Below are 19075 nucleotides of genomic sequence, written 5' to 3' on the forward strand. Positions count from 1 at the left end.
AAGCCAATGCGTTTGCTGGTGTAGAATGGGGAGGTAGAAGATATAGATTATTGTGCAGAGAGAAATGGGGCAAGAGCATAGCATGAGATCAACAGAGAGTGGGGGAGAGAGGAAGAGAGGTGAAAGTCATATTCTGTAATTAATTAGCATTGTGCTCTTTGAGTTTAGTGACCTGTTTCCTGCATTTCTAGCCAACATGTCATATTTTAGATTTATGTCCCAGTAAAGCTCAGGCTTCAGAAGCCAGAACAGCTCCATCTATCACTGATAGTACCCCATCTCTCAGCACCGGGATGCGGTAGAGAGGATGCATCTCCCAGGGGCACTGGTTCCTCAGCTAGAGTGATTAACAGAGGAGACCATTCATTATCATATTTCTCACATCACCAGACATATTCAATGGCATGTCCTTTCACTGAGAGAGGAATGTGTATATACAGATAATAGAGCAGCCGATTGGTAGAGAGTTTTTGTATGTGTGTGTGTGTGTGTGTGTGTGTGTGTGTGTGTGTGTGTGTGTGTGCGTAATTGAGGCTGCAAGTTTGTGTATGAAGGGGAACGTTGTGGGCTATATTTCCCGGAAATGTGAGCATGTTTGTGTGTGTCCTACCTGTTTTATGGCGGTGACAGTGATAACAAAGAAGAGGGGCAGGCCGCTGGTGACTGGGCTGGTGGGGGTGTCGATGATAAGCTGCAAGGGAGAGGAACAGTGGGAGGGAGATGCGGGGGGGGAGGGGGGAACCGAGGGGGGTGGGGGAACAGAGAGGAGAGGGAGAGGATGCCAAGTAATGTAATGCTGAGTAAGGAAGTGCACCAGGGTAAAGCTTCTGTAATACGAAATCAAGCTCCAATCTAGCAAACAGAGTATGCGTGATTTCCTCAATCTACACTTGGAAGAAAAATCCATTTGGGAATAAAATTATTTTTAGGTTTTCAATGTATTCATTCTTACACTCTTTCGGCGACACCCTCTGTGGTGAAGATGTGTAGATTTAGAGAGCAATAGTAGCAAAGTAGAACCTTCACACTCATCAAAAAGAAAAAGGAGAAGCAACACTGCTACTATGTGCCATTTTCAGTAGATTCTGTTAAGAGGGCGTTGTATTTCACATGCTACTGTTAAAAAAAACACAAAGATGCTAGCTGTGGCTACATTGCATTCTGGTCTACTTAAAGCAACTGCTGGCAAAGAAACTGATCAATGATGAGTTTGTCCTTGCATAATTATTCAACATTTGATGCAATATATGACAGCTGAAGAAAAAGAGCTGTTTCACCTCTGATTCTGATTTAGACAGACAGAATGAGCAGGATTCCTTCTTGCTTGCCATTTGCTTATTTCAGGCTAACATGATTTTAGTCAATTCTAATTATGTTGTTAATCCTCATCCAGGTAACCTCAAACACATTTGGAGGATGTATTTGTTAATCTTGGATAATTGCTTCTATATTGAAAACTGAGAACAATGCGTGCAGAATCAAAATCGTGAGATCAGCACTCGTATGTTTGGCTGGTGCGCACCATCGCTTAAAGTGGCAGCCACTTAAATATGTGTTCATTTAAAAAAGTAAAACTGTCTAACAATCTTAAGTACAACAAATTGTGTGCATAAATAAGGTTAATTGTGGTTGCTTGTACAGCCCATATGGAATTACTGTTAGTACCAAACATTTTTCAGGGCCAGTTTCTAGTAGGAATTAACAAACATCACAAAATGAGAAAAGCAATGTTTGTAGTTGCAAATTATATTTAGACTGTTCTTTTTCTGTTTTAAAAAGAACATATGGGGAGCTGGCAAAGTATTGTCTGAGAGCTTCTGTGTTGTAATTTCAGATCAAATGAGGTAAGGTGGAAGGACTATAATTGCATATACTGTAGTTTTCTTGGAAATCTTACCTGGACCAGAAATATGACCAAGAAGTAGAAGTTAGCGATTCTTCTGAACTGCTCAAACAGGTTCTTGGGAATGAAGTTCCAGAAGGTATACTGTTGGACAGAGGAACAGCAAAACTGTTATTAACAAGACTCTTAACAACAAGATGGAGGACAATGGGCAAAGCATGACAATCCTTCTGTCAGGAGAAACAGTGATGCACAACGGACACACGTGTGATTAAAAATATGGACCCCGAAAGAGATTACATGGTTGTCTGAATATCAAACAAAGTAATAGTGATGAGAATAAACAACATCATGGCGTTGGTTGACTCATGGACTGTGGCTCCCTACCTTGGAGGAGACGATGCGGTTGTCGGGGTAACGCTGAGGGATGTAGGCCTCAGCTCCTGGAGGGGGTTCTTTATGCCCGATGTACACTGTCCGACTGTCCGTCCAGTTCTCCTCTCCCACACACTAACAGAGAGAGAGATATAAATAGCAATACAGGTAGAGAGAAAAAAAGGGGTTAAACTACACTGTTCAACTGCGTTTGATTACAACTCATAACCTACTTACTATTATTAGTCTTTGAAATCATGCTTTTACAAAATGCAATCTGACACAATATGGGCTATACATGGTCCACTGTATTAGCACACACACTTGTTTTGCACCATTAACCTAGTATGCCAAATTTTACTGGTTGTAATATTTTGTTGTCAGCACAGACAATAGTAAGGCTGAAATGACTGGTTGATTAATCGATTATTTAGCAGAGAATTCATCTCCAGTTAATACTTTGATAATTGTTTAGACATTAAGTGATTGTCAAGTTTCAGCTTCTTAAATTTGAGGATTTGCTGATTTTCTCTGTTTTATATCATGGTAAATTGGAAATCTTCTGGAGCAATTTGAAAATGTGGCATGGATACAACGTAAAGACTGAACGAATGTCTGAAACAAATATTTGACAGATTAATCAATACTGAAAGTAATTGTTAGCTGCGTCCCTAAACAACATCAAATCATATTCCTCATAAATGCAATAATTAACCTCAAATAAATTGTGAATGAAGGGTTGTTGCATAACACATCTTCAGTCACTACTTTTAAACAACCATGCAGATGAGATGGGGCTGATTGAAGGATGAGTGTATGTTTGTTGACGTGTGTAGGTGGGATCAACTCAGAGCCAAACAAGTGTAGATTTTTCAATTATCTTTTCACTCCTTCCTGCAGGACTTCTCCGGTGTCTACACTACTCCGTCCCTCAATTTCTCTTTTTCTTTTGCACAAATCAACAACACTTATTCTCTCAGTTCAATGTCTTGATTCAAAATAATGAATACACATTGCATAGTGTCTATGAAAACCTACATCTCCATTCATCTCTCATCTATATTACATCAAAGTAGCTCCCCAGTGACTAGCAGAATGCATTCTGGGAGTTTAACGCAGCACATATTTTTCCAAGGTGTCCTTTATTAAAACACTTTTGTGAGAGGAGCGCTCTCCAAGAAAAAACAAGAGCCAAGAGACCCCAGCATTTAGCCGTTTGATTCCCTCTGGCCTCCTACATGGCTCCTACTGCTTTGGCCTAAGTGGGCAGTGTGAGTGTTGCCTTTGGCAAAGCAGCCTGCCTGACACAGCTCAAAGAAATGTTGACATTTAGCAGAAAAGTTCTGGGACAAGCACTTCAGTGGACCAGCACTTAACTGCTAATGTCCTCAACATTTTGGCAGAGATGTAGCTCACCATTGCCAATGACCAAAACTTTGAATGTGTTTGTGTTGTGTGTCCACATGATTTCAATTTCGCACTGAAAAAAGTGTTTTCAGTAACCTTGTAGATTCAAATCCATGAGCATCTAAAGCTTAGATTTGAACACTACTCTTGAACTAAGTTTAGACACAAGATCAAATGAAGGTTAATGTAACTTTTGCAAATAAAATCTGCACGAAAAAACTGTCAAAATTCATGAATAGCACAGGCTTAAAAAAGTCAAAGCAATAGTAAAGAGTCACAGATCTAAACTTATCCTCAGTGATCAACAGGCACTTAGCAGGGGGATAAAAATAGAAACGAAGCCAACAGTGTCAGCCGACTTGAGACCCCTCCAAAACATTAAGGGGGGCAACATGACCCAGAGAGATACAGTGAAATGGAGAGAGACAGAGATGGAACGTGAGGCAGACAAAGCAAGCGAGCAGCAGGAGTTTGTGGGGGGAACAAAATAATGAAATTAAGACATAATGAAAAAATGAAACCGTGAAGAAGGGCAACAAAGAGAAAGGCAAATGTGTTCAGAAAAAAGAAAAACAGACAAACAGTGTAGCTGGGTTGCTGGATCTGTTTTGTTTGCTGGACTCAAATCTACTGTATGTGTTAGAAAGTCCAAAACAATCCTATTATTAAAATATGGCTTAAATAATCCTGGCTAACAGGATGTTACCCAGCTACAATAATCCTTTTCATTCTCAACTAACCCAACCAATCTCCATGATCTGTTGGTGCATCTTATACAAAGGAGTCATTTTTATCTGACTTTATTTATAGAGGTATCCTTGAAAAGTCTTGCTCGTGGCCCAATTAACTGCGAATAAACTTTTGCAGTTTGGCGCTTAAGGACTTTTTACTCTAAAAGCCTCCTGATACATTTTACAGTGGCTTTGAAGAAGTGAAAAATCAATTGTATCAAATAATCAATAATCACATCAAACTATCTCAGTTACATATTGCAATGTTCTGCTGGACAATAAATGTATTAAAATTGTGAACTTAATCAATCTCTTGCTATGACACATTGTCTTCTCATGAAAGATTGATCAACTGTCTCCCATGTAAACAGAGAATAGCTAAACAACTAATGACATCTGACAGCTGATGGACTGGTTGAATTTAAACTAGTCAATCAGGCCATAAATATTAACTGGTCATAATGTAATCAAGAGACGAGTCAACTAAAATATTAACAAAGAGGAGATCAAATTCAGAATAGTGATGTTTTTATTTTGCACAAGCAAGTAGTTTGATCTCATTTAACACATACATTAACAGTGGAACACAGTTCAATGCTTTGAGCATGATTTTGATTATTTTACACATGATTTTAGCTGTGTTCGCCTTATTTTGATTTGCATCAATATCAGAATATGTCCCTAATACTGATATAATGATTTCAACCATATTGCCACTTTCAACTTGGCTCAAACATTTTCTTCTAAAATCTACATTTCCATGATTTCATCACTTGTCCCCAAGATTTCTGTATATGCTGCTTCCTCCCTTTGTTCCCTCCATCTGCTGGCAGTGTGTGTCACACTCCAACGGTATAACTGTGGGAGAGGGATGAAGAAAGACACGGAAAGATTGCACTGTAGTTTGTAGTTATCTGATCATTAATCCGCACTGATCCGTATCAATCCCTGGTCCACTGTTCCCTTTTCACTCTACTGCTCCATCAGACAAAGTGGCTGGCTGGTTGGTTGCAGGACATGGAGGCTTTGTCTTTATTAACACTGAAACTGCCTCTCAGCATGTTGGTCTTACATCACTATCAATCAACAACAATGACAGAACGGATTTGATAACAGCAAACATGCCACCGCTGCAACTATTCCTTTTATGTTTGTTACTGTAGCCGTGCGCTCTCTTTAGTAGATGGTTTTTACTTTTTAATCTCTGGATTCACAATTAGAGAACAGAAGCTGCTATTTTTGAGGTTCAAAATGCTGCTTTAAAAAGCCCAGACAGTATTTCTGGTTCTGGTCTTGTCTATTGGTGTGCCTATGCTTCTTTCCATACTACTTCACAAGATGAGCTACATATTTCCATTGTGGAAAAGTGACCCGTAACCCCAAGTGGTGCCATGATCTATCGATGCCATCCCCATGATGTAGCTCCTTTCTACCACAGTGGTGTAATAAAAAGGTACACACCATTAACTGGCCTGATTAAATGGTTGTGTCTCAACCCTCCTCCACTGTCCAGGCATGCTGCACTGCTGAGGCACAGAGCATGTTGAGCAGGTATCCCTCATTAACCCACAGATCAAATTCTTCTGACTGAGCTCTTCCTTAATGAACTACTCATGTTAATAGACAAACGCATGAATCATATAAACATGGTAACACAATACCCATGTGCAGGATCAATTTTACAGGCCATGTTGTTGGATCTTTCTTTTCCTGAGAGCATTTGAAAAAATAACCCATTTAATTTTTGTAATAGACAGTTGTGAGTACAAACTAATCATAGATATAAACAGTTTACTAAATCTAAATAGGTTGCACCACACAAACTATGGTTGACATATCTGATCTTGTGCTTAATAAAATGCTCTTTAACAATGGAGGAAGGATTATATTTCAAATAACAATTCACAAAAATAACACAATATATTTCAAATTACAAAACACTAAGTTAATAGTGTAACACTAGCTAGTGTTAAATGACTAATTGGTTGGCATTGGTTTAAACATTTTTTCCTAGCAACTGATTTACATTTCTTTACTAGCTATAACATTTAAGTTGTATTGGTCCAATCCAATTCAATAAATCTCTTTTGAAACTAGCAAAAAGTTTATAAGAATTTAATGAGCGCCTATGAACCTATGAAACCTGTGAATATAAGAATAGCTGGTACAACCCAGTGGTGTTAGATATACTAGCCAAGTATTACTTCAAATGAGAGAAAGGAGCACAACTGTCAAGTTTATTTAGTAAATGTTGGGGTAAGAAACTTATAGGAAATGCAGTAACTAATTTATAGAATCTCTGAAGTGTCTTGTAGCATTGAGCAGAGATAAAAGGAGCCTCTAGACCTTGATCATCTAAAAATGAAGGTGCCTACCTGTTCAGCATGCACTCCATTGCTGCTTGCTTGTCATTAATCACCATAGCAACACAGTGTGCAGCAACAGGCAACTACGCTGTGTCTACAAGTTCATAATGCAAAGAACAAACTACACAGGGGCTTCATTAAATATAGACAGAAGATCAAATGGGAAGGGGTTTCTCATTAATTTAATGCTGTATAAGTGGATTTGACAAGAGATTACAACAAAACGTTTAAGCTTTAAAGAAAATGTGAAGTTTTACTGTTCCAGACAATGTCTTCAAGACCTTCTTGGTGCTTTTATTGGGTTCAAGTGGGACCTCTTATACTCTTATTATATATTATACTCTATTATGTGTACAATTGTTTTTTGGAACAAAGTAAAATGAAAGAGCAAACATCAAAAGTAACTTTAATAAAGAGTAATTAAATAAAGAGAGGGAACATTGCTCGCAGCGAATGAGATGCAATTAACCATTATTATATTTAATTAGGGGGGGAAATCAGTTGCAGACAGAAAACACAGATATAACACTGTTGTTTGGAAAATAGGAAAAAGTCAAGATCTTCAGTCTGTACATACTGTCAACAACACTAATGACAAAAGTCACTAAATGACGCAGGGATCTGCATACCTGCTATACAATCAAATGATAAATATGAGAAAATTACTTTAAAATTGACAAAAACACAATTTGTTATTGCATGTGCTTCCTTTCCCACTTGACTTGCTGTGATCCAACTGTTACATAAGTCTTTAATCCAGCTGTGCTACTTCTCTTCTCCCCTCCCTCTCTTCTCTCCTTTTTCTACCGCCACCGTAATCTGCATCCTAAAAAAAAAAAAAAAAATCCTCTTTCTCATTTTGTCTGCATTTAACACTGACAACATCCTATACAGGTTTGAAATGGTGTCTCAAAACGAAACCTGTCTCAATGCAGTGGCACGGTTTGAGAAACCAAATCATTCTCCTGTGCCAGGACGTCAACGCATGGCTGTTTTCTCTGATATAAACACAGACTGGCGGGCAAAGCGTGCCCCAAACACAAATCCTGTGTGTTTTTGTCACCTACAGCCTCTGTCTCTCCGCTGGGGCCCATCTCCGAGGGGGGCAGCGGACAGGAATAGACTGCCCTTAACCATTTCTAGCTGTGAGAGCTAATGTGGCAAACAGTAATCTAGCAGGCTGTGTTCTGCCTTTCAACACCAGCCAAGGGACTCGAAGAGCAGTAAAGTTGCGAGAAACCTTTGTAAAGCTCTTCAGCACTTCCGGTCCCTTTTGATCAAATGGAGACATTGCTGGCCTTTCTCTTTTATCTGCTGAGGTTGTAAGGAGTCCACAAAGGAATAACAGCAATACATTCATAGATAAGGTGTAAAGATGGTGAGGTGAGGACAAAGGGAGATAGGGGTAAATCAAGATGAGGGCAGGAGAAAGCGATGACCACAACGCTGATGTAAATCAACATGTTATCACAAGAGCCTGCTTTGTGAAGGTGAAAAGGTAAGCTGTACAAGTTAGAGAGCATATTTAAGCCCCTATATAGTATCAGGTATTTTTAATATGACACCACTCACACACACAGGCATCTCTCTTATCCAGATCATGACCTCATGTGGTTCTCACGCTTTGCGCCAGTCTGAGGCATCACGCCATCGCTATTATTACCAGACGACAAAAGGGCGCCCAAGAGAAGAGAGTGGAGACAGTGGGCACACATATACAGAATCTGATCAAACCACAGGACGACATTTAACAGATAAATCTTATTATAGATTAAATCTCTTCCTGTCATGTCCTGGACCCTGGCCTGTTGAGATACCAGAGCAAAAGTGCATGCACACAAACATACACTCCTACTGTACACTGTATCTTATAATACGAAGGCTTAGTCATTCTTTTACACCAGCAGAGTAAAAAGATAGTTGAACAAATTTATGTTATTGCGCAACAAAATGTCCCATTTAAACTTCACGCACTGAAAAACACCATGACACCACATTTTTCTTTAGAAAAACGATTAACTGTATCGTACAGGTTCAGTTCAGCAGCAATTTTTCTGAAGTCAGAAAACAGGCTTATAAGCAGGACAGAATGCGCTGCCTTCAGAAACTTTAGTTTCCTTCTCGTTATAAAGTGCTGTACTGGACACATCTGAATAACTGTCTAGTGTTACTGATAAAGTGTATCAGGCATCTCTGTCACAGTGACAACTGCTACACCCAGGGTAAAGATGAGGGTTTACTATAATTTAAATAGAGCTGCCCCCGACCAAAGATTTTCCTAGTGGGCTTGTCGTGGCACATTTATGATATTAATTTAATTATTTAAATACATATTTTTGGGGGGCATCAGAAAATGGATTGAGTTTCAGGGCTGAGAAAGATCATTCTTAAAGAACATTATTAACACTGTGCTACATTACAGAGAAACATAAAACCAGTGAAGTTATGCAATACCAGACAATTGGAGAACTCTGCCTACTGAAAGTCTGGGGATTTAAATTTAAATACATGGTAGTTGCTTGAATGTCTGCAACAACAGCTGCTATCAAACCTACGCCCCTTACATCTTGTCCAAGACACGCCTTACCGGGAATGATGCCCCACTGCCATTCTCCTCCATAATGAACTGCATGTCAAAGCCCCCAAAGACTTTGGATTGGATCTACAATGCAGGTTGTTTTTTCCCCCGATTGTTAACACCCAGTTTTAACAATGAAACCTAGTAGATTGTCCTCAGTCTGTTTAAGTGAAGCTTTTACAAAGGCACCAACAATGCCGTTACTTGATTGGTCACCTCGGCCTGGTGTTACATGTGTTGCCACTTTGTGTTTAATACACGGTCCAGCTACATACCAGGTTTTGACCTATTTTGACAAGGTACAGCTGCCGGACGGAGATTGAGGGGTTATTTTTCCTGAGATTAACCGACCAACGAAAACTTGGTCGACTAAGACTCTTCTAATCAACAGTTTCCTGGTATTAGGAAGCAGCCCTAAATTAAACCATCCAATTATTTGTAATAAAGAAAAACCTTGCTTGAGGTTCTACTCGAGCCCTTGAACTATGTTATACAACTGTTATCTACTTTTTTTTTCTTTTGATGTTGTCTGATTCCTGAAAAACAACCTGATGTTCAAATGATCATATTTTGTAGTTATTCATTCCTATTTTTTAATGTCAAATATTGAATGCCTGTTTCTGTCTTGATACAGCTTGTTGGACTAAAGCCAGGGACAATAGAAATGCATCCAGGACTTAATTGTTTTATCCCTAATAAAGTCTGATATGTTTATTTTATCAATATATTACAATGTTTTCAATACACCAAACCAAAAGTGAGAGCTGGCAGAACTGAAAAACACTAATTTCCCCTCACACAAAAATACATCAAGGGCAAGTCACAAGTCAATGACAGGGTGATAATACAGGAACAAGATATGAAGTAAAAGGCTCATAAACTGGCCGAGCTGAGTTAAGTGGACTAAATCAGAAGCACATCCTTTCACGGCTGAAGAAGATTTACTAATTCAGCATTTCTACTTTGAATAGCAACATTTTGAAAGTAGAGGAGCCTTGTCACATTTGGTAATGACCTTGTTGGATGTTTACTGCTCTCTCCATCCAGAGAACAGGCTTGGACGCCCTGCTTATAGCACGTTAATCAATTTGCACGATGCAATGTTTGTTCTCCTATGTAGTGTGATTAAAGGAGCAGCTGTTGAAAATATGGCAGGGTTAACAGAAGGTGATGTAATGAAAAGCTAAATATACATCTACCATCCCGTCAATTCTAAATCAATATCCAGATAATTGAATTGATGATTAATTCCTTGTCTGCTTCATAATGTCACGCAGTGGGGATGCAAAGGAAAAAAGGCTGGACAGGAGGGTGACTGATGAGTGGTGAGTTCAATAGCCCCGTCTTTCCCTCCTCCTACTCCTCCTCTCTTCCTCACCCGGGGTTCTGACTTCCGCTGATATTAGCTCTGCTGGAGCATCCGTCAAGCTCTCCACACTGCTACACACGCAAATACACACACACACACACTCTCTCACACTCATTTGTACACGCCTGGCAAACAAGAAGCACGCAGAAATAAGCACACAAAAGCACAAACACAGATAGTTATCTTCAATGCACCTGAGCCAGTTTTAAGGTCAGCTGAAAGGGTCACAGACTGTATATAGCTGTTGTGTTGATACTCCAGAGATGCCCAGTGTGATGAATGTCACCAGGCCTGTCAAGTGTCAGCCCTGGTTCCTACTAGACACTTTTTCCCTCTAATTCAGACGCCCACTGACCAGCTGCTATCTGTCCTGGCAGATAGTGAAAAGGGCTCCTGATGGCACCAGCTCATTCAGATGAGACCAGCCAGTAATATGGTTACATCTACAGTATGTAGACATTTCCCGCTCACAGACACACTTCTACATCATTGATTAGGGATAATGATGAGGCCTTGCTGGACTCTGAAGAGCGACACCATGTCCTTTCTGTAAACACCCACTAGTGTAACGAGCACAGCTGATTGCTCCATCAAGCTGGAAGTGAACACAACTGGGCATGTTTGGTGAAAAATCGGACTGCTGCTGCAAAAGTGTGAGTGCCTACAAGGCCTCTAAAGTCAATGAGTGCTGATGGGGATTTATGTTCTTCTGCAAACCAACTGGAAGCCATGAGACAGTTAAGTATGCACGCATGTTGTGGCACACCAAAGCAACTTAACTGGGCCAGCCAAGTTCATTTCTATTCTACACATTCACCAAGCCATCACTGCATCTGTAGCCACTGGCACATTCCCCATTCAGCTCCACAAAAACATTGTAAAGCCCCCAAAGTCAATGGCCTGCCAAAACAGCTCGATGTGAAATGTTTATCATTGCATAAGTGTTTATCACCCAGCGTGTCAACACCACCTAAGCAGGGCATGCAATTGAATCAGCAGCGCGTGACGTGTATTAGATGCACTAACTGACAGATGGAACATGCATATTATATATTGTTACACTTGCAGACACGGAGCCACAGTTGTGACAGCGTTGACAGACGGGGGCCCTTACGTATCTGCGGATGATATTCCGGAGCAGGCTGAAATCCATCCTTTAAACAGCTCCGGCGGCGACTAGACGAGACAGAGACGGGTCAGCTCTCCTTGGATCTTCGTAAACGCTACCTAATGTGGATCTTTTCACCAGTATCCATTGCTCACCACCGCCGCCGCCGTCGCCGTGTCTGTAATAGCGAGGAGCAGCGGGTCTCTCAGTCGGCTGTTGTGATTTTCATGGCATCCCTGTGAAGAGCCATGCAACGACCGAGCGATTACAACGACCCACACTCACGCTGCTGGCTACATCTCAGGAGGGTTTTCACCGCATGCAAAGCACCAAACCTCCGATAGTGTTTTCTTGGTCACTCTTCGTTTGTTTTGACAGTTTTCCTCTTGCAGGAGACGGTCCCTCATGGAGGCTGTGTGTCCCGCTCTGTGTTGCAGCGGTGGCCCTCGGTGTGGCCACAGCGCTCATCCGTCAGATGACTACGATGCGCATGCGCAGTGATACTTTCTCTCCTCCTGGAGCACATCTGAATACTATAAAAATAATTTCCACATGCAGAGGTCCCTGAGTAAATAAAACTGACACCAATACAAATGTATAATCAGGTCCAAAAACGTTACAAAACTCTCATATAGAGGATGTCATTGTGATTTGACAATGTTCGAAGGAATCTAGGCAACTATGAGTCATGTAAATTGTATTGCAGTACAATGTATTGCCAAAACGTGTTGCAGATCTCTTTGGCGCCTAATTATTTACCAACAGTATAGTTGACCTCTGAGTATATTTAGTTACAGACATTTCACGTTTTAAATGGCAGCTGCCTGTATCCACAACATACTTTGGCTACATAAGCGCGCACACACACGAAAATCCACTGCAATATTTAAATAATGATGTAATAATCCTACAGGGCTCAGCAGTGATTTTTTTAGCAACCTCATTGTGTTGTATTGTTCTTTTGCTACACTTTCCCACATATGCTTTTTTAGCCGTCCAGTTTAGTGTCTTTGACATTGTGAGAAGGAGGATGCTAAATCACTCACTACTACAAAGTGTCAACACATACTTCCTTTGCCTTGAGGTAGAGAGAAAGGATGCAAGGTGACTTCGGTGAACACACCAAATAAATAAGTACACAGCAATAACACAAACAATACGTTTATAATAAATAAGACAGTGAACATTTAAGACAAACTTGACTGTCTGTTATGTAAGGTTCATTTTACTGCAGCAATACAACACAAGTCCAGAATTGTGTGCCATTGTTGGGTCTGTTGTCACGCAATGCAACAATACCTTACAAAACATGACTATATTTGTGAGTAAGAGAAAATAAAAAATTAGCTGTGTCTCCATCTAAGGGGATCCTCTGGCAGCAGGATGGTTGGGCGTGATGTCTGCCCCAGACGTTTCATTTGCGGAGTTATGACTTTCAATTAGCGCAGACCCTATTAATAATGCATAGGGATCCAGCATCCAGCTCCGACCTACTAATGCTTGATGCTGCTGTTTACCTCCCTCAAGACCCCAGGGCACTTTATGGTGTCTAATGATGAGTCTGCCTCAATGGACCGATTACAACATGCGCTTTGTTTATAGGCGGTGAGAATTATATGTTGCATGCTGTAACTGCCCTGTTGTGTCATGATAAGAGTTCCTCATATTCCCTTTTTACTTATATGTCCAAACCACAACAGTAAAAACAGATTTCAAAAAAAGGATGCCACAGAAACAATTAAAAATACCACAATGTACACCTGTAAAGCTGAATTATGGGGGAGTGAAATCTGTGACTGATAAAACAACTTTTTGACTTTCATTTCTTGCATGCTGAAAAGACTGGCTGACCTTTCCATTTGTAAAATAAACACCTGTAGGTCTATACCTATTACTCAGTTTAATACAATTTTTTTTAAAAACTAAAAAAAAAAAGTCTAATCATGTCAGCAAAAATTGTCTTATTTTCTTTCCTCCAACAGCACCTGGTTTTAATTTCCAAATGAACTGAACCTCTATGCAATGGTGCAATGGTTGATGCTTCCACTGCAGATGTTGTGATTATCACATAGTTGACTGACTGCTCCATCTGAGTGGAGGAACTGGGTCAGTGTTTGCTCCTTCCTTCTGTCTTGGTGTGGACGAGGGACAGCTACATATGGGGCACTGGGTTACTTTCCTCATGTTGCCACAAGTCCTATATGTGGACAGAATATGCAGTCACAGATAGCTAAGTTAGCAATCAAGCAGTGTCACATTTCTTTACAAATCCATTACAGGCTCGAACCCACTCCATTCACCCATTCGTTATCAATACCCACTTGTCCTTTGCAGGGCTGTAGTGGGCTTGAACTGAATCCAGCTGAGTACACCTTAGAAAGGTCCCCTGTCAATCACAGTGTTTATCCGTATCATCTTTCAATGTTTTTAGTAAACATTATTAGTCCAACCATTTTTTTCAGTAGTTTTTTGTTATTTGATTAATTGCACATTTGATAGTGAATTTGCACCACTAAAGTACAATATCAATATACATCTTTAATCCCTGTCATGCAGAGGGGCCCTCTTTAGGAGAGTTGTCTTATGACCTTGTGTTTAATCAAATGAATGGAAAAGAAAAGATGAGGCCAGTCAGTATTAATCCAGGACCACTAGTTGGATTCTTGGAGTATGAGGAAGCTGCCATGTGTAGTCTGTCATGAGCAATGGACTTTCAGTTTTATGAAAACATATCTGTGCTGCCTTAAGATTGCTCGTTGACTGAAATGTACTGAATACTTTGTTCAAGAATCAGCAGTTAAGTTAGGCCAATAGATATACACCATGCTGACACGTTATGTTTTTTTCAGTGGTGAAGAAGGTTTTTTGGTATCACTTTCCTTATATAGTGTGAGCAGCTGACTCTGTACTATTGTCAGCACAAACAATGGATCCTATTTTGCTATAGTTGTGAATTATCTCTGTTTCAACTGGCTTTGCAAAACAGAGGATATGGGGCATGGACGTTTGAAAGAAACCAACTGCACTTATTTTGAACTATCCCTGCCAAGAGGGAGATCTATAGATATTCTACAGATCCCAAAGAAGTGATACTATAATTATAAAATTATAACTCATTATGCATAAAAAACCTAACTACAAAATGTTACAGAGTTGACCATAATGCTGTAAATTTCTACAAATTTAAACATAGCTCCTTCTGTTTGTGATGTCTGAGCTCTAAATAGAATTGATTCATATCTTGGCAGTTTGTCTGCTTAATATTAGAGCTAACTGACCATACCGTTAGTAGTTTGGTACAAAATGTGGTTTCCCCAGGTTTTGAAGCAATGGCCCCATCAGAGACTAAATTATAAACTAAAATATATGAATTAATACATCCAAACAAGTGTGCTGAGAAAGAAATGGATGGATGGATGGACTGGTCCTATTGCTAGACCTGCTGAGTTTGACATATGTTGATTCCCTGATGTAAAAATTATTTTAAGGTCTGAATCCAGTTGTCATTTGAAAGCAAATTAAAAAATTAGGACTGCCTTGGTTTCTCCAATGTGCATTATGAGCTCTGACTGTGAGTTGAAAGGTTAATAACAGTCAAGGAAATTAGTACTTTTTTTTGGAAAATCAAAATCTTACTTGATGGCTGTTGAGGTGTATCAGAGAACAGATGAGTGTGTTAATGAACATACTCAAAACGGTGGTATATGGTGCCATCTAGTGGCCATTACACAAAAGCACACTACCTGCCTCATAAACACAACATGCTCACATCTACTTCATTGCTCTATTGGTGTAGAATCAGGTAATTTGGCAGCTAATCAATTGCTTTGATTAGTTTTAATTGGAGTGCCGTTAATGCGTGAGTTTAACCTGTATCATGGGAGAGTAAATTAACAGAAGGTGACAATTAGGCCCGTAGTGTTTTTGTCTGCTGATTATTAATACAAGAAGAACAGTGTCAACAGCTACATTAGGCTGATTTGCTGTTACTTAACTGAATGAGTTTCTGAGTGTGTTGGTGTGCGAGTGATTGCTTGAGTGATTAAGTTGAAGGAGTAAATGTACATTTGGTGTGAACCACCTTATGCGTGACCTCTCGACTCATGTCAAAGGTTACTAAACGTGGCTAACACAGCTTGTGAGACTAAGATTGAGTGAGTAAGCACTGTGTACACTGCAGGATGCCAGGCCCCTCTCTGAGCAAAGATAATAGGTGTGTTTGTGTCTCTGGTGATGTTCATGTGCGTCACATGCCTTCTCTCTCCATGCCCAGTCTGGGTGCCAAGAGAGGGGCTTAAACCTGCGTCTGGAGATGGGAGCTGTGGAGATCCCAGGGAGCGGATGCTTGGCACCGTGAAATAGGATTTGGGGAGGACCGAAGCAATGAAGCGAGAGGGAGAAGAGCAACTGCCAAGTCCTCTCTACGGATTTGGTGCCCCCCTCCTCACCCTTTAAACATATTCACACACACACACACACACAGTGAGGGAGAGAAAGAGATGAGGGGGGGTTGCGCATGGAAAGGGGAGAGAAAAGAAATGCAGAGAGGGGAGTATAATAAGAAGAACAGTGTTTGGAGCAATAACACAGTGCAGTCAGAGAGACAGTGACCTGAACATGTGTTCCTCACCGTAACCAACTCACACGACTCTCTAATCCTGCCAGGGCTTTACCAGGTGCTTCCCGCTTTCACATGTGTGTGTGTGTGCGTGTGTGTGTGTGTATGGCCATAAAGGCTATGATGACATGTGCGTGTTCATATCCGTGCTTATGGTTTCCTGCATGTAAATTGTCTAGATCACCTGCTAGGTGACAAGAAACAGGGAAACGGAAGGGAGTAGAGGGGAAATAAAGAGGTGGGGCCACTCACATGGCTGTCAAAGGAGGTGATTGATTTTCCGCCCCCTGTTATCGAGGCCAGCAGCCACAAGGACCCCTAATACCTCCCTGTCAGACACACACACACACTATCAGCAGTTCAAGAAAATAGGCCTATCAAGTATCATCTGTCTCTCTCTCTTTCTGGTCACAACAAATATCTAATCAGCATACTTGGCTCTGTCTGCATGGAGCAGAGAGAGGAGAAGAAAGGGAAAACATAGTTGGCTCGTTTTGCCGGTAGTCGACCGAGTACAAGAAAAGAAAAACAAATCAGTTATGAACCCGAGTACAGTTGATTGAGGTTCTGAGATGATTTAGAAAAGCAAGATGAATGCTTCCGGGCATCTCTATTTCATTCCACAGACTCCCTCAGACAAAGCATCAAACCTCAGAGTTGATATTGTTTCGTTGTAAATGTTTCTCAAAGAAGGAAAAATCAGCGTCCAGTAGAAGTGTGACAGATATTTCAGGGTAAAGTAGTGGAACCCCTGCATTGTTTTTTTTCCTTCCTCACACTTCCTCTTCCTCTCCCTACCTTCACTTCACTTCACTTTTCTTGCCTCTTGTTCCATTCCGTGCCCTCTCCAATCCCAATCCCATCTTGAATGATTTATTTTTTCTTCAATTTTCTACAAAAGACTTGTGCAAATTGCTGGTGGCTGCAAACTAAGTCTTGGCTCCATTCCTCAGGGGTAATTGGAAGCTGCAGGTGTGAGAGGGCACATTAGCATATACACAAGACTTGCACAGCATACTGCTTCAGCCCTAATGGCAGCATGAAAAATATATCTATCATGCTAATGCTGAAGAGATGGATGCGTACTGTAGTTACACCGCTGAGACGAGTCATAAAAATGTGATATCCTGCAGTGTGAACGTGTGCACCCTTTTTCCCAAAGTGACTGTGTATGTTTGCGCTGGGACATAGAAAAAGAGGGGAGTGAGACAGTGAATATCTGATACTGTGTGATCTCTCAAAACATTGAAAATATGTTCCTATTTGCAGTAACTGTGTTTGCCTAAATAAACCACAAAGTAGCAGATGACACATATGAGCATTTCTTTGTACTTTCATCTACACAGTGCTGTGTCCTTCACAGCACGTTGGGCTACTGATTTTTCTATCTGTGATCAAACAAAACCCGCTGAGTGTAGATTCAATCAGCAGCTACAGGTTTCAGAGGATTCAGATGGGAGAAGAATAAAAATCAGCCAGTGAGAAAATATCAACCATGATGTGGGTCAGATTAGACTAGTTTGAGCAAGTATAAATTGTGGTGATTTCAGCACTTCAGAGAAAATGTGATGGAAGTGTACAGTGTCAAGTCTGTTAATACCATCTGTATTGTTTGTTTTTTGTTGCATTTTTTTAAACCTTTATTCATATAAAGTAATGACTTAAGTTGCCAATATTAAAAACTTTTGTAGCCGTGAGTTTGGACCAGTTTACAAGCTGATTTGTCACAAAACTCAACAAAGCTTAATGTAAAATTGCACAAACAGTAACCGGTCCAGACATGGTTTCTTTTTGTCATGATCCTGTGTATCACTTACCTGCTGCCATGCTCTCAATAGCTCTTTCCCTCTTTCTCCCTGCGTGTGTGTGATTGTGTGAGTGGAGACAAGTGTGCTGGAGTCAGAGCAGAACCACACCAGCCGCACCTCATCTCAGTAATCAAGCCTTCTACAAATACTCAGCCCTGCCACTTCCACTCTGCCGGATCCTAGCCTCTGCACCATGTCTCCGTCTCCTTTCTCCAACCCCTCATCTTGTCTTGTCAGACCTACTGCCCTGCTCGGAACCCCGCTCTTCCCAGCTTCCAGTCCAAGCCTCAGCCCCAGGTTCCCGGTTTGTAGCCCAAGCCTCCGCTCGTAGTTCCTAGCTTCCAGCCCAAACTCTAGACCCACTTTCACTGCTATCTGTCTGAGCACCAGCCCCTTTTCCCAGCTACCATCCCTAGCTTTCGCTGGCCTGGTTTCCATTTTCCCAGCCTTCAAAATAAATACGTTATTCTGATCATGTCCATCTCCTTGCTGTTAAGTGTCTGCACTTTGGTTAACCTGCTCTGCCTCACTCAACAGCATGATCTGACCAAAGACATGAATCCATCACACCAAGTTTTCTCACTGCAGGAGGTGATTTACTGCCTGCTGCCATGAGACCTCCAGCACTGAGTGGAAGGATGCTTTATTTGGCACTTCACATGTTTCATCTAAGCTATGGCTTTTGAAACTACTGCCTAATCTGATTCTGACCACTTCAGCTGCAGATCCAGTTTCAGCTCAAGCTAGTTTCCTGTCTGCTAACTTGAAGCTAGGTCCAGTCCCCCTGACACATATCCAGCCTGCACCCCAGTCGGTTAGGCTTCACGTTTCCCTGAAGCCCAGGAGCCTAATATGGATCAGCTGAGGAGCCG

The 19075-nt window shown here is 40.9% G+C and overlaps 1 protein-coding gene across 1 annotated transcript in view; it reads right to left on the bottom strand.

The window, feature by feature from the left end:
* LOC133992892 (phospholipid-transporting ATPase IH-like) overlaps nucleotides 1-11890 on the bottom strand; it is a 30022-nt gene extending 18132 nt beyond the window's left edge. Inside the window, exons 1-4 of the mRNA XM_062431673.1 lie at nucleotides 11784-11890; nucleotides 2231-2353; nucleotides 1898-1987; nucleotides 611-691 (exon numbers count right to left, since the gene is read on the bottom strand). Of these exons, the coding sequence (XP_062287657.1) occupies nucleotides 611-691; nucleotides 1898-1987; nucleotides 2231-2353; nucleotides 11784-11822 (333 nt within the window). The 5' untranslated portion in view covers nucleotides 11823-11890. The remainder of the gene's footprint in view (nucleotides 1-610; nucleotides 692-1897; nucleotides 1988-2230; nucleotides 2354-11783) is intronic.
* Between the last annotated feature and the right edge of the window lie 7185 nt (nucleotides 11891-19075).

This window comes from Scomber scombrus, chromosome 13 (assembly GCF_963691925.1).
Source record: "Scomber scombrus chromosome 13, fScoSco1.1, whole genome shotgun sequence".
NCBI lineage: Eukaryota > Metazoa > Chordata > Actinopteri > Scombriformes > Scombridae > Scomber > Scomber scombrus.